Source organism: Trachemys scripta, chromosome 24 (assembly GCF_013100865.1).
Source record: "Trachemys scripta elegans isolate TJP31775 chromosome 24, CAS_Tse_1.0, whole genome shotgun sequence".
Lineage (NCBI taxonomy): Eukaryota > Metazoa > Chordata > Testudines > Emydidae > Trachemys > Trachemys scripta.
The window spans coordinates 12,495,541-12,509,746 of NC_048321.1; the positions used below are offsets into that span (position 1 = coordinate 12,495,541).

Genomic DNA, 14,206 nt, shown 5'->3' on the forward strand with positions numbered 1-14,206 from the left:
CCCGACACTCACAGTCACTCCACCCCAGGCAGGTCTCCACATGCACCCGGCTCTTCCCATTAGAGTCGAGCTTCACTAGCTGTCCTAACCGGGCATCTGCTGTTCCAGTGCGCTCTTCCCAGCCGCCACACCCCAGAGGCAGACGCATCTCAGCTCCGGGTGAGCAACCGCTGGGCAGTGTTGCTGTGTGGCTGTTCCCCAGCTGCCCCACCCCAGAAGCGGCTGCCTCTCAGCTCGGGGTGAGTGATTAGTGTCTGCAGCATGTACAATATGATAAGAGGTGTGAGCTGCTAGCATTCACATATTATTGTATGACTGGAAAAAGCAGTAATAGAGCTGGGACGGGGGGCAGGTAGGAAGGACTCCTGGGTTCTGTCCCTGGCTCTGGGAGGGGAGCAGGGTCTAGTGGGCTAGAGTGGGGGTTGGAGGCAGGGAGTCAGGACTCCTGGGCTCTATCCCAGCTCTGGGAGCAGAGTGAGGCGTAGAGGGGCTGAGAGCCAGGACTGCTGGGATCTATTTCCAGCCCCACAAGCAATATGCAGCCTGCCCCTGTTGCAGGGAAGCCGCGGGCAAAGCCAGCCAGAAGGAGGGGAAGTCGGTAGAATGCTGGTGCTGGGGTTCCTGAGAGAGCATCTCCCCCCAAACCCCTCCTGTCTGCATCCACTTCTGCTTTCACATTCCCGTGCACACCGCTTCCCCAGGCTCCGAGTCACAAACCCTGGGGCACCGGGGCTGCAGGGTCGGAGAGCCAGGCGCCGGGCCCCCCTCTACAGATCTAGGGTGGAACTAGGGTGGGGGAGAGAGTTGAGAAGAGTTTTTAGGTAGGGGAGGGAAAGGGGGAGCAGCCTGTACCATTTTCATGGGGGTGTAACTAGCCATTGCCCCGTACCATTTGCACAGAAGGGGAAAGGGAGGAGAGGAGTGACTCATACCATTTTGAAAAGAAAGGAGGGGTGAGGAGTGAGTAGTCCACAACATTTTCATAGGGGAGGAGGGCAGAGGAGTGAGTGGCCCATACCATTCTCACAGGTCAGTAAGGGGTAAGAAGGATCAGCCCAAATCATATTAACAGGTGAGGAGGGGGGAAGGTGTGAGTGGCCAATACCATTTTCACATGTGAGTGGTGGAGAGGAGAGAGTGCCCCATACTATTCTCACAAGACTGTGGCAGGGTGGGGGGGGTGTGGTCCTTACCATTCTGAGAAAAGTGAGGAGGAGGGAGTGGCCAGTACCATTTTAATGGGGGGGGGGGAGTTCCAGCTGCAGGAGAAGCAGGGTGCAGTGGGGGTGGGGGAAACATCTGTGGGGCAGGGATGACAGCATTAGAGCCCCACCCTGGCTGCAGAGTGGGGAGCCATCAGCTCTCTGCACTCTCCCCCCACCCTCCGGGGACACTTTACCCACCTCCAGGCCATCCGGCTCCACTGGGTCCCTACAGAACCAAGCCACTCACCGCACGGGGGGATGAGACAACGGGCAGCAAACAAAGGGGTTTGCGGAGACAAAGCACAAATCTGTGAATTTTAAAAGCCAATCTCAGGATTCTTTGAGCAAATCTCACAATTTTTAGACAATCTCAGGATTTTTAGTGAATTTAGGGGAAGGGGATGTCATGATATTCACATGATATTTTTTGGGAGTCCTAGAATCACAGACCCACAGGGTGAGAAGGGACCACAGGGGTCACCTAGTCCAACCCCTGCCAAGATGCAGGATTTGTTGGGTCTAACCCATGCCAGACAGATGCTGTCCAGCCTCCTCTTGAAACCCTCCAGTGAAGGAGCTTTCATGACCTCCCTGGTCCATTGTCCGACTGCTCTCACAGCTGGGGAGTTATCTTTGAGATACATTGGTGACCAAAACTGGACACCATCCTGCAGCTAAGTAGAGTGGTACTGTCACCTCCTGTGACTTGCCTGTTCTGCCTCTGGTAAAATTGCATTATTATTTTTTTTGCAACAGCATCGCATTGCTGACTCGTGTCGAGGTTGTGATCCATCCCAAATCCCACCTCCTTCTCAGCAGTGCTGCTGCCAAGCCAGTTCTTCCCCACCCTGTATTTGTGCACTTGGTTTTTCTTCACTAAGGGGAGCACCTTCCATTTGTCCTTCATGAATTTCATTTTGTTGTCTACAGCCCAGTCCTCCAATTCATCAAGGTCCCTCTGAATTTTAGTGCCCTCTTCCAAAGTGTTGGGAACTCCCCTCAGCATTGTGTCATCTGCAGATTTGATCAGTCTGCTCCCTAGTCCTACATCCAGGTCATTGATAAAGATGTTAAACAACATGGGACCCAGAACAAATCCCTGTGGAACCCCACTTAGGACCTCCCTCCAATCCAACATCGTTTCATTAACAATTACTTATTGTTTGTGGTTGTTTAACCAGTTATGTATCCACTTAATGGTAGTTCCAATGAGCCCACATTTCTCCATAAGAACGACCATACTGGCTCAGACCAAAGGTCCATCTAGCTCAGTATCTTGTCTTCAGAAAGTGGTCAATGCCAGGTGCCCCAGAGAAAATGAACAGAACAGGTAATCGTCAAGAGATCCATCCCAGCTTCTGGCAGACAGAGGCTAGGGACACCATCCCTGCCTATCCTGGCTAATAACTGTAGATAGACCTGTCCTCCAGGAATTTATCTAGTTCTTTTTTGAACCCCATTATAGTCTTGGCCTTCACAACCTCCTCAGGCAAGGAGTTCCAGAGGTTGATTGTGCGTTGTGTGAAGAAATACTTCCCTTTGTTTGCTTTAAACCTGCTGCCTATTCATTTCATTCGGTAACACCTAGTTCTTGTATTATGGGAAGGAGTAAATAACACTTCCTTATTTACTATCTCAACACCAGTCAGGATTTATTAGACCTCTATCATATCCCCCCTTAGTCATCTCTTTCCAGGCTTAATTTTCCCAGTCTTATTAATCTTACCTCATATGGAAGCTGTTCCGTACCCCTAATCATTTCTGTTTCCCCTTTCTGAAACTTTTCCAATTCCAATTTGAGATAGGGCCACCAGGACAGCATGCAGTATTCAAGATGTGGGTGTACCATGGATTTATATATAGGCAATATGATATTTTCTGTCTCATTATCTATCCCTTTCTTAATAAAAAGAACAGGAGTACTTGTGGCACCTTAGAGACTAACAAATTTATTAGAGCATAAGCTTTCNCCACCATGCACCCTCAGCCAATTCTATTCCACACCCCTTCCCTCCACACCCTGCAGCCCCTTCTCCCTTGGGATCTTCACCCCTTCCTGCCCCCCTTGGCTATGGCTCCCCCTTCCCTCCACACCACCAGGCTCCCAGGCTCCCAGGCTCCCAGGCCCTTCTCTTCTGGGATCATCTCTACCCCCAACCTGCCCTGCCCCCAGAATCCTCCTGTGCTGGGATCCACCCCCCCATTCTAGTCCCCCATTGCTGGGAATTCCCCCCCATCACACCAGCCACCCCAGTTCTCCCCTGAGATCCCCCCTGGCTGGGATCAGTGGATGCTCTATATAGGGCAGAGTGTTAACGGGACCCAGTCACTGTCCGGCACTAAACATTCTCCAGGCTCGGTACCCAGAGACCTCGGTCTGCCCTGCCCCAGGGCAAACCCCCGTTAAATGGCCCATGACCCTCGTGCTGCAGATCCATGGCAGAGGGAAAATCAGCGGCCGCCTTTGTGATGTGAAGGATCAAATCAGGCTTCACTGTAAGGACGGCCCTTGTTCCCTTCAGCCGGAGGGAGATTTAGAAGGAAACGGCCCCCACCACCCCAACCCCCACTCATGTCTGACTCCAGGCCCCAACCCGACCCCGAAGGTCTACAAAGACCTCAGAGGAAACGTCTGGTTTCAGAGTAACAGCCGTGTTAGTTAATTCTCTTAATTAATTGGCCTCTCAGAGTTGGTAAGACAACTCCCACCTGTTTATGCTCTCTGTATGTGTGTATATATATCTCCTCAATATATGTTCCATTCTATATGCATCCGAAGAAGTGGGCTGTAGTCCACGAAAGCTTATGCTCTAATAAATTTGTTAGTCTCTAAGGTGCCACAAGTACTCCTGTTCTTCTTTTAGAGGAAACGTCCACGCTGCAATCAAAGACCCGCAGCCCGAGCCCTGCGAGCCCAACCCAACGGACCCAGGCTCTGAGCCTCAGCTCCGCAGGGCTTTGAGGGCAGCGTGGACGGACCCTGCCACGACTGGCCAGCCAGTATCAGTGTCCAGCTGTTCCAGGTGTTGATTTCAGACACCCCTCTGAGCACAGCCGGGCTGCAAAATACCCAGGCTTGGCTGGCCAAGGCCAGGGGCAAAGGAGAGGGCTGGAGAGAGACGAACTGAGGGGGGAAGGCAAAGGACCCATGACAGGGGTGTCTGATGTCCCTGATGGTGGCTGGGTCTGGGTTGGGGGTGGCAGCAGGGATATTTAGATCCCTGTTTCTGCCCCTCCCCCGGGGAGGACACATTTGGGAAGCAGGATGCTGGACGCCTGGGTGCCCAGCAGATGGTGGCATCGAGATGGTGACACTCACCCCAGTACCCAGGCCGGAGCAGCCTGGTCTCTCATTAGTGCCTCCGCTAATTAGGCCCAATTTTGACCCACCGGTTTTGGTCCCTTGGGTTTCCATTTCCCACGGTTCTGGTTCCCCGATGTGGCCCTAACCCGGCCCCTGGGTTACATCGGGTTCCTCTTGGGTGGGGCTCAGTCGGGTCTGTCACTTCCCTTCCCCGCCCACGGGTCTTGTGTCACTTCAGGGACTTTCCCATCCCCCAGCTGAGCTCACAGCGAGGGTCCAGGTCTAGGCTCAGTGATCACTAGTGACCCCCCCGCACCGGTGCTGTCCAGCCCCGCTGATCTCCCCTGTCTGGTTTGTGTTACAGACCCGCCCGGGCCCCCCAACATCACTGGGATCCTGACCAGGAACGGACTCCCCGGTGAGAGGCCGCGCTGTGAGCCCCGGGAATCAGCGAGCGCCTCCTAGTCACGCTCTGCCCGTGCTCAGGGCCAAGTGCTAGGCTCAGCTGGGCCAGGCTCATGGGTGGGGTGTATCGCAGGCCAGGCGAGGCTGAGCCGCGCCAAACAGCCCTACATGGCCCCTCCCATGCTCCACCCCCAGGTCCCCTCCTGCTCACCACCCACGCTCTTCCGCCACGACAGGGCTGGGGCTGGGGGTACAGAGGGCTGGCCTGCATCCCAGGACTCCAGGTGGTTGGGGCCTTGCCTCCCTCTCCCCCAGTGCTCTGGGACTGGGGTCCTCTGGCCACCTGGGGTGGGGTGGAGGACCAACGTCCAGGGTGGGGGGCTCTAGGCTCCGTTGGAGGTGGGGCCTCAGGTAGAAGAGGCGGGGCCAGGGGCTAGTGTCCCTGAGCTGGCAGTTCATATGTCGACCATGAGCAGGCTGCTCCATGCCCAGAAGGGGGAGGCCGAGGAAGCTGCAGGGCTGTGGGGAGGGTGGTGTGGGGAGCAGGCCCGGGTCCCTCTGTCTCCAGACCCCAGGACAGCGCTAGCCAGTGCTGGGCAGCGGGGAGGAGATGGCTGTAGAACCAGCCCCCATGTCCTACCCCAGAGGTGGCTGCATCTTGGTGCATTGTGGGTGGGATCTCTGTGGGGGCCTAACCTGCCTGCTCGTCTCTTCCAGTGCCAGATGCGTGGGGAGCTGAGGGCGACGTCGTGTCTCTGGAGACCCAGGAGGGCGACTCCCTGACCCTGAGCTGTGAGGCTGGGAGCAGAACCGAGTCCACCCTGAGCTGGGCCAGGGGGAATGAGTCCCTGAGCCCCGGCCAGGGAGGGGCCGGGCGCCTGGAGCTGGCGAATCTCAGCAGAGGAGATGCTGGGGAGTATCGGTGCTGGGCGAAGAATTCCTACGGGTCGGCCAAACGGGCCCTGCGTGTGCACATGCAGTGTAAGGTGCTAGGGGGCGCAGTGGCAGAGGGAGTGGGGCAGGGAGTCAGTGGGGCATGCTATGCTGCGGGGGACAGGGCAGGGAGTCCATGTGCTGCGCTGTTGGGAGTGGGGTGGAGAGTTAGTGGGGGGCACTGTGCTGGGGAGATTGGGGAGAGGCTCACAGCTCACAGCCCGGGAGGGTGATTCCCTGCGGTTCCTCTGCTCTGTCATGAGCAACCCCCCCGCTGCCCTGGGCTGGGTGAGAGGTGGCCGAGCCTTCAAGGGTGCCTGTCGAACGTGACGGCCAAGGACGGGGGGCTGTACGGGTGTTGGGCCCACAACGAGGAGAGCTCTGCCCAGGGGATGGTCCAGCTGCTCGTCGAGTGTGAGTGAGGTTAACCGACAGAACTCCCTGCCACGGGTGTGAGAGGGGTTAACCCGGGGGACTATTAATTTGTCGCTGTGTCTCCTGCGCTCCCCAGACAGCCCCCGGCCAAGGACCGGGCTGAACTCATCCTGCCAATTCCAGTGGCCCAGCGTCAGCTGCGGTTGCTCCCTTCGCTCCCAACCCCACCCTGGCTCCAGTGGCAGGTGGACGGGGAGCCCCTGGCTGCGAAGGGTTCACGGGAGGCCCTGCAGGTCAGCTCCTGGACCCAGAGGCATGAGGCTAACAGCACCCTCAGCTGGAGGGGATTGGGGAAGAGGGGGAAGAGTGCTGGCTGCATCGGGCAGGGGTTGTAGGAATCTATCCCAGACTCTCGGCTTATTCTAGCTCCCACAGGTGACCTCAGTCGGGCATTCATCGAAATCAGCTGCAAACTCATTTTCGTGGTGACTGGATTCTTCCTGGCCTATTACCTCACCCTGCTGTATTACAGACGGTAACTCAGCTACTGAGCCACCTACCGACCTACCCACCTATGTACCCCCCCTACCTACCAACTCACTGACCCACCCATCTACCAACCTTCCACCCCACCTAGCTACCTACCTACAAACTTACCATCCTACTCACCCACACACCTACTATCCCACCCACCTACATACCCACCTACCTACCTATGTACCCATTGACCGACCCATCTACTACCCCACCTAGCTACCAACCCACTTATCCAACCACCCACTGACCTACCCACCTACTGATCTACCCACCTACGTACCTCCTACCTCCTATCTATCTACCCACTTTCCCAACTAACTACCTACCCACCAACCTATGTACCCATCTACCCACCGACCACACAGCCCAACTACCTAGTCACCCACCCACCTACCTGCTCACCTACCATCCCATCCACCCATCATCTAATCTAATCTATCTATCTATCTATCCTAACTGCCAGCCACTTACATACCCCAAAATCTCCCTCTCTCTCTTTTCCAGGACACCCTACAGCTGTCTTAGAAGCAGAAAGATGGATAGGCCGGGGGCCAGGGAATTCACAGTGCCCGAGTCCAGCTTGTAGATCGGGACGTACCTCAGCCATGGAAGAGCCGACAAGGAATTGGAATCTCAGGGGACTGAGGAAACAGAGAATGAGACCTCAGCTGGGGGGACTGTCACCCTGGGTGAGGCCAACGGGCCCGTTTAGCCCAGTACCTGGCCCCCTCCCTACCCCTCCAGCTCAGACCCATGGGCCTGGGAAGCACGTGGAAGGTGCTCGTAATATTTATATGAGCAGTAGATGATCTGTTTGTTGCCCTGATGGTTATGACCAGTGCCGGCCTTAGGGAAAATGGCACCCTGGGCGAACTTGTATTTTGCCCCCCATCACTCCTGGCCCCCACGGGCTCCCCCCCATCACCGCTGGGCCCCGTTGGTGTTTAATTTGTATTGAAAGAGATGCCAGAGCTCAGCTGTGACTCAAATTAAGCCCTGGCAGGGCGGCCTGATACTGGCAGGGGCTGGTTGGGCACAAGCTCTGAAGGCAACGCCAGCTCCAGCAGCAGCGCAGAAGTTGGGGGGCCTGGAACATGGGATTTTGCCACTCTCCTGTGCTGCTGCTGGGCCTTGTGGTTCCTGATGCTCGGCATGTGGCTCAAGGCTTCGCGCTGTCACACGTGGGCTGCATCTCGCCAGAGCCCACGGCCTCCTGCAGCCCCCTGGCCACTCCTGTCTCAACCGGGGTGGGGGCACCAGTTCAGATTTGGGGCGGGAGAGGAAACTTTAACCATGATTCCAGGGACTACTTAGGCACCTGAAAACTCTCGGTTTTTTTCAGATAATAACTTAGGGATTCGCTGACAGGAGCTCTATATCTAATTGTTATATAAGGAAAGAAACAATATATACAAAAGCCAATTAAAGCCACATTTAAAGCTTATATATAAATTTAGAACAATCAGGAGATAATAGAGCAAGATATTCCCAATCCCAAACTATGAGGTATCAGTTCTGGAACTTTAACGCAGATATCAGAGACACACATTTGATACACTATCTTTAGTAGAGATTAAAATTTCTCTAACAGACACACTGTGTTGCTGCCATTATCTCCTCTATTTTATTCAATTATTTTTTAACTAAAAACATAATTTCAACATATGTGATTAAGATTTTTTTTCTCTTGTATTAAGAAAGGGAATTAATTTTTTAAATTCTTTTGGCATTTCTGTTTACCGACCACAATCATGTATGTGACTCACTAACATTTGACTCCATCGTTGCTATTGGTATCATAGTTGGAACTGCAGTTATTTTCATGCAAATGTTAAATTAATTTACAGGTATAACTAAAAATACAATTTGAAAATAAACAACCTTCATCTGCGCAGTGTCTATAGTTCTGTGTTTAGCTAATGTTTATTAAACTGGCATTACTAAAGTGAGTACAAGCTAAACTTCCATTCTAGGAGGATTGTGCCACTTCAAATAATGAATGTCAAAGCACAATATGATGATAACAGTAATAATGATCATTACTCCGGCCAGGACAGGTTAGAACATTTAAAACTCACTAGTCAAAGAATTCAATGTAAGCATAAAAGAGAAATAGAATTATGAAATGCAGACACCAGTCAAAAAACTCAAATAACGGCACTTTGAAAGAATTAAATTGCAGAGAATATATGTGCATTGGAGGAAGTACCAACAAATAACAACAACAATATCAGTATGTGTTAGGGGGTGATGAGTGTGAAAGAGACAGCGTGTGAGAGCTGGAGGTGTGTGTGCGAGACAGTGCGCTGCCCCTTTAAGAGAGTGACAGCAGTCTGAAGGAAAGCTCCTTCAGACACAGCAGCAGTCACCAGCAGCTCCATTCCTCATGTGGTGAGCCCTGCCCCGCCCCACCCTGCTCGGCGGAGATGGGGTACATGGTGGGGAAGGGGACATCAGAGCCCCTCCCCCCTGCTCCTTACAGCAGACAGGAAGCTCCCAGGAGCAGCTGGCCAGGGGCGGCTCCAAGGCAGGGGGCAGGAGCCGTGTGGCTGCAGATGCCAGCATGGGGAACCCCTGCTCTGGAGGTGCCCTATTCGCCCATGCCTAAGGCTGGCCCTGGCTGACTTTGTTTGCTCTCTGATGACCGCAAGGTACCAGATACCCCGGTCACAAGCGCTGTACGATGCTCTCTAGAGCAGTGGTTCTCTAAGTGTGGATCAGGACCCAAAAATGGGTCAGGAGACCATTTTAACGGGGTCACCAGAGCTGGCTTAGAATTACTGAGGCCCGTGGCCAAAGCCCGAGCTGCACACCAGGGGCCGAAGCCCAAGCGCTTCAGCCCTTGGCTTTGGAGCTCAGGTTATAGGCCCCCCCACTTGGGGATGAAGCCCTTGGGCTTTAGCTTTGCCACACACACCAACACCCGGGTTGGCGGGGCTCTGGCGGGCTCAGACTTCAGTCCCCCTGTCCTCCGGTTGTGTAGTAATTTTTGTTGTCAGAAGGGGGTTATGGTGCGATGAAGTTTGAGAACCCCTGCGAGAACACAGCAGATCAGCTGATGCTAGTTACTGATCCCTGCAAGACAACGCCCAACCCAGCAGCTCTAGCGGCCGCTCCCAGCCAGTGCGGGGAGAATGTTTCACACACAAACTTATTTTTTTAATGCAAAATGTAAATTCAGCAACATCAAAACTTTCTGTGATTCCAGGTCGATTTTGCGGCATTGTTCATTAGGTGAAAAAAACTCAAAACATTCCCCAAAATGGAAAGATTTTTTTTAGGTGTTTTCAAAAAGAAACATTTCACTTTCTTGATTCAAAATCGTTCTCTGGTTTGAAATTTCCTGTAATTTTATTTTTTATTCAAATCCTTGAAATCAAAACAAAATGTTTCATCCTCAAACCAAATCTATTTCTGACCTTCTGGTTTGCTGAAAATTTTGACTAATTTTCATTTTCAGCTTTATGTGATTTTTTCCCCCTAATTTTGGTTACCTCAGAATTTATCAAATTATGCTTCCAGATTGATCCCCAAATATGTTTTCAAATGATTCATTCACCAAAAAATGCAATAATTTTTCTTTTTTGTTTCGACCCGAACAGTTTTCAGTTTGCTAAAATGTTGACCAATTTTTGTTTCAAGCCACTAGGGGAATGGGCCACTGCACTTTTCCCCTCTTGTGGGCGATGGCTTGGATCCAGCCCCAGGGGAGGGGACTGGCTGGCTCAGGTGGCAGCGGTGGGATACTTGTGACGATGAGTGCAGGCTGTGTTGCTCACTAGCTGTGCTGCAATGAATTTCCCTTGGTGATGTGCAGATAATAGCAGCCCCCATCCCTGGCTCACATGTTCTCAATGCCCAAGGAGCAGCCCCCCTTCTCCAGGTACCCCAGCATCCAGAAGTGGTCCCGCCTTTCCTCCAACAACTCTCAGTAGAAGATGTTAGCAGTGATGGGTTTCACCCGGAAGACGTCTGCTTGTTCTATGAACCAAGGCCTATAGATCCCCCCATGAGATCCGGGCCCCATCAGTGGCCTGAATGTGCAGGGGATGATGATGCAAAGACCCACTCAGGCTCGCACCGATTCTGGGACCCTCAGACCCAGGTCTGGGCTCTTGCAAAGAAGGCTGCATAGGAGAGATGGGATGGGAGGAACAGGCAGTTCTGCATGGAGCCACCAGATGGCGCAGTTACACAAAACCAGACATAATCTTAGTGTGTGAGCAAGTGTTAAATCTTTGGAGAAATGCTGGATTGATTGTGTTCAATATTTTTATGCAGCTATATACCCCTCTGTCTGTCTGTCTGTCCGTGTCTCTCTATATATAGTTGTGTGTGTGTTTGTATTTATATCTACTATGTTATTATATATCTATGCATATATATATATACACACACACAGAAAAAGTATAGACCATATATCTAATTATCCTCAGTTTTATGTTAATGTAATATATGTGTGTGTGTATATAGTCACACACACACACACACACATAGAGAGAGTGAGTACATATAGACGGTGCACACACACATATGCTGGATATATACATATACTGACTATTATTTTAGGATAGATTTTATATAATGATGCTAATTATATTTTGTTTGTTCTATTAAAACTATCACAGCAGATCTGGGTTGTGTCAGAGCCTCCCAGGCCCCAGGCTCGCTCGGCTCCGGAGGGTCCCTGGGAGGAACCCCCCAGTGTGACAGCCCTTCTCGGGGTCACACACACTCTGGGGGATTAAGACTTGGTCAGATCACTGGGGCCCTCTCTCCTCCACCCTTTGTCCTCACACGGGCCAGAACCGGCTGGCTCCTAAGATGGGCTGGGCTTCTGGGCCACTGGTTGCTAAGTCCCATAATGTCTAGGCCGGTGTCCGGGGTCCCAGCTGCCAGGCGAGGTCACACCTGCCTATCTGCAACCACAGTAATCCCTCTCCCACCACCTCCTTACACAAGCAGCACACAGGGAAACGGAGGCACACCCAGTATTCATGCAAAACACTACCAAAATCCCTCACTTCATCACAGGTTCTTTTAAAATATAAGTTTTGTGCAAAAGTTCCCTTTCCTAAAAACTAATCCCAGGTTTGTTTGGGTTTTTTGGGGGGTTTTTAGAAAGGTTTCGCAGAGATCTTGGCCATTTAAAACTAATGACCACTGAAAAAATTCACTAGTTAGGCATTTTTCACAAAAAATGTCCCACATTTTTCAATTACCCAGCCCCCCTGCTCCCATGTTTTAAAGTATCTTCAGGATATAAAAATAAACAGAATTATTTGAATTGTTAAGATGATAGATAGATAGATAGATAATGACTGGTAACCCTTTCCCTCCCATATAAGTAAGAGACGGACCCCAGTCCCCATGATCTCCATGTTATCAGCCATGTCAGGTTTCAATCTCAACCTGGTGGTTCCAAGATTTCCGAGTGAATCTCTTTTTTTCCTGCAGCTGAACCTGATAATTCCGAAGACCCAAAAACATATGAGTCAAATACTGAGCTCAATACAACGCACAAGGATCCCTTACCCAGCATTGAGACGCAGCTGCCTCTAGGGTGGAGTGTGGGGCTGTTTATACAGGGACCCTTTGGCCAGAAATGAGATGTGGCCACCTCTGTGGTGGGGCGCAGGGGCTGTTTATATAAGGAACCCTTGCTCGGCTGGTGCTGACATGCAGCCACCTCCAGGTGGGGCATCTGTTTAACAGCAACCGAGGGAAACCTCCTGGGCAGTTAATTAAAACGAGTCTGAAACAAAATGGGGATTAACCAGAGCAGAATGTACCACACTGTAGCAGGGTAATCACCCCACTCCTGCCGGGAGGGGTTAAAAAGCAGCCCTGGGAGGGCTGTGGTTGGGAAAAGGCTGACTGGGGAAGCAGCCTCAGCTGTGGCCACGCCCCAATCAGGGCCCAGCTGGCCCTTATAAGAAGGCAGTTGGCCAAGAACAAATGGTTTCCCTCTAGCTGAGAAAAGAAAGCAGGACTGGGAAAGGCCAGAGGCACTGGGGAGCTCCAGGCCAGCAACTCTCCAGGCTGCAGAGCCTTGTAGAAGGCCCCTGGAGGTATTGGTTTGCAGCGAAAGGCAGCAGGTCAAAAGCTCCCTTGCCTATGATGACTGGCTTATACAGACTGCAATCAGCCCCAGGGAAAGGGGGCTAGATGGTGACTGGCAGTAGCCCATAGGCTGAGGAAAGGTGGGGATAGAGGGTTGGGATTCCCTGGGGAGGGGAGACCCTGAGAGAAAGGGGTTAGTGCCAGAGGGCAGAAACCCCAGATAATGAGCCTCTGGATCTGGGAGGGACACGGGGGGCCAAGCAGCAGTGGGACACCGGACTGCAGAGGCTGGATGAGCTAATTCCCAGAAGCGAGCAGCAGGAGGTGCCGTGCTGGTGAGTCCTGCAACGCTACACACACCAAACTAGGGGCCGGCCTGAACACCGGGGGTCCTGCCCTGGATGTCGCCCCAACGACCAGGGATCTGCCCTGATCTGCATGGATCCAGCGCAGCGAGTTATAACCCACTAGACCCGACAGCCACCCAGCACAGCCGCTGGTGCCCACACGCAGGAGAGCAGAGCTGACGTGCTACTGGCCTGGGGCAGAGCGGGCCAGGGTCTGGCTGGGGTGGGAGGTTGCTTGGGCTGGTTCCAAAGCCCCTAAGGGGAGCTGTGTTTCTTTTAGTGATAGGTTTCTCCCAAGCACTTATGTATCTCAACACTGGGCAAGGAGTCTTTGTATAAACAATCCCCGTGCCGCACCCCAGGGGCAGCCACATCTCAGTGCTGGGGAGAGGTCCCTGTGTAAACAACCCCCAGAACCCAGGCCAGATTCAGCTGCGTCTCAGCTCTTAAGTCGAAAGACGGAGTCTCTGGTGCGTGGTGGAATCCAGCTGCTTCTCCTGATCCAGCCGATGACCCGGGTCAATCAAAAGGGAATCCCCAGACTCAGTGACCCGGGACCTGGGAGGCGTTGGAGGACCTGAGAGTCAGAAAACAAACATCTGCACTCAATGGACCAGCTCAGATCTGCTGGCGTCTCTCCTGCTGAGAGACCCTGGGTCCCATTTCCACCTCCCAAAGCCAGCCAGTGTCCTACCATGCGGCAGATTAGAGCCAGGGCCCCCTAGAGGGGAAAGACCCCATGCCACATTCCCCCCACCCACAGGCAGTCCCTCTGTGGTGGGGCCGGAAGCCAGCTGTCAGTGGGAGCTGCCTGTATCTCTGACAATCTCCCTCTTGCGACGATGGCACTGAAATCTCCAGCCCTGACTTCCCCTTCCTGTCTTGAAATCTCACATCTTGCCCCATTTCTCGCCCTGACACTTGCATCCGCTGCCTCCCAGGCAGGTCTCCACACGCACCCGGCTCTTCCCATTGGAGTCGGGATTCACTAGCCATCGTAACCGGACATCTGCTGTTCCAGTGTGCTGTTCCCAGCC

General features: G+C 52.8%; 2 protein-coding genes across 2 annotated transcripts in view; both read left to right on the plus strand.

The window, feature by feature from the left end:
• The window catches only part of LOC117869864 (sialic acid-binding Ig-like lectin 5), a 72,597-nt gene continuing 58,391 nt past the window's right edge, over positions 1–14,206 (plus strand). Inside the window, exon 1 of the mRNA XM_034756973.1 lies at positions 1–239. The gene's annotated coding sequence lies outside the window, so the exon portion shown is untranslated. The remainder of the gene's footprint in view (positions 240–14,206) is intronic.
• Positions 3,620–8,732, plus strand: LOC117869863 (sialic acid-binding Ig-like lectin 14). The gene is made up of 5 exons (XM_034756972.1): positions 3,620–3,701; positions 4,874–4,927; positions 5,632–5,895; positions 6,649–6,757; positions 7,264–8,732. The coding sequence occupies exons 1-5, from the start codon at positions 3,620–3,622 to the stop codon at positions 7,343–7,345; spliced, it is 591 nt and encodes a 196-aa protein (XP_034612863.1). The 3' UTR covers positions 7,346–8,732.

Excerpts from the sequence above, each read along its gene's own strand:
- LOC117869863 (XM_034756972.1), top strand. The coding sequence starts at position 3,620 with ATGACCCTCGTGCTGCAGATCCATGGCAGAGGGAAAATCAGCGGCCGC. Across the intron at positions 3,702-4,873 it reads GGATCAAATCAGGCTTCACT|ACCCGCCCGGGCCCCCCAAC; the intron begins GTAAGGACGGCC and ends TTTGTGTTACAG. Across the intron at positions 6,758-7,263 it reads ACCCTGCTGTATTACAGACG|GACACCCTACAGCTGTCTTA; the intron begins GTAACTCAGCTA and ends TCTCTTTTCCAG.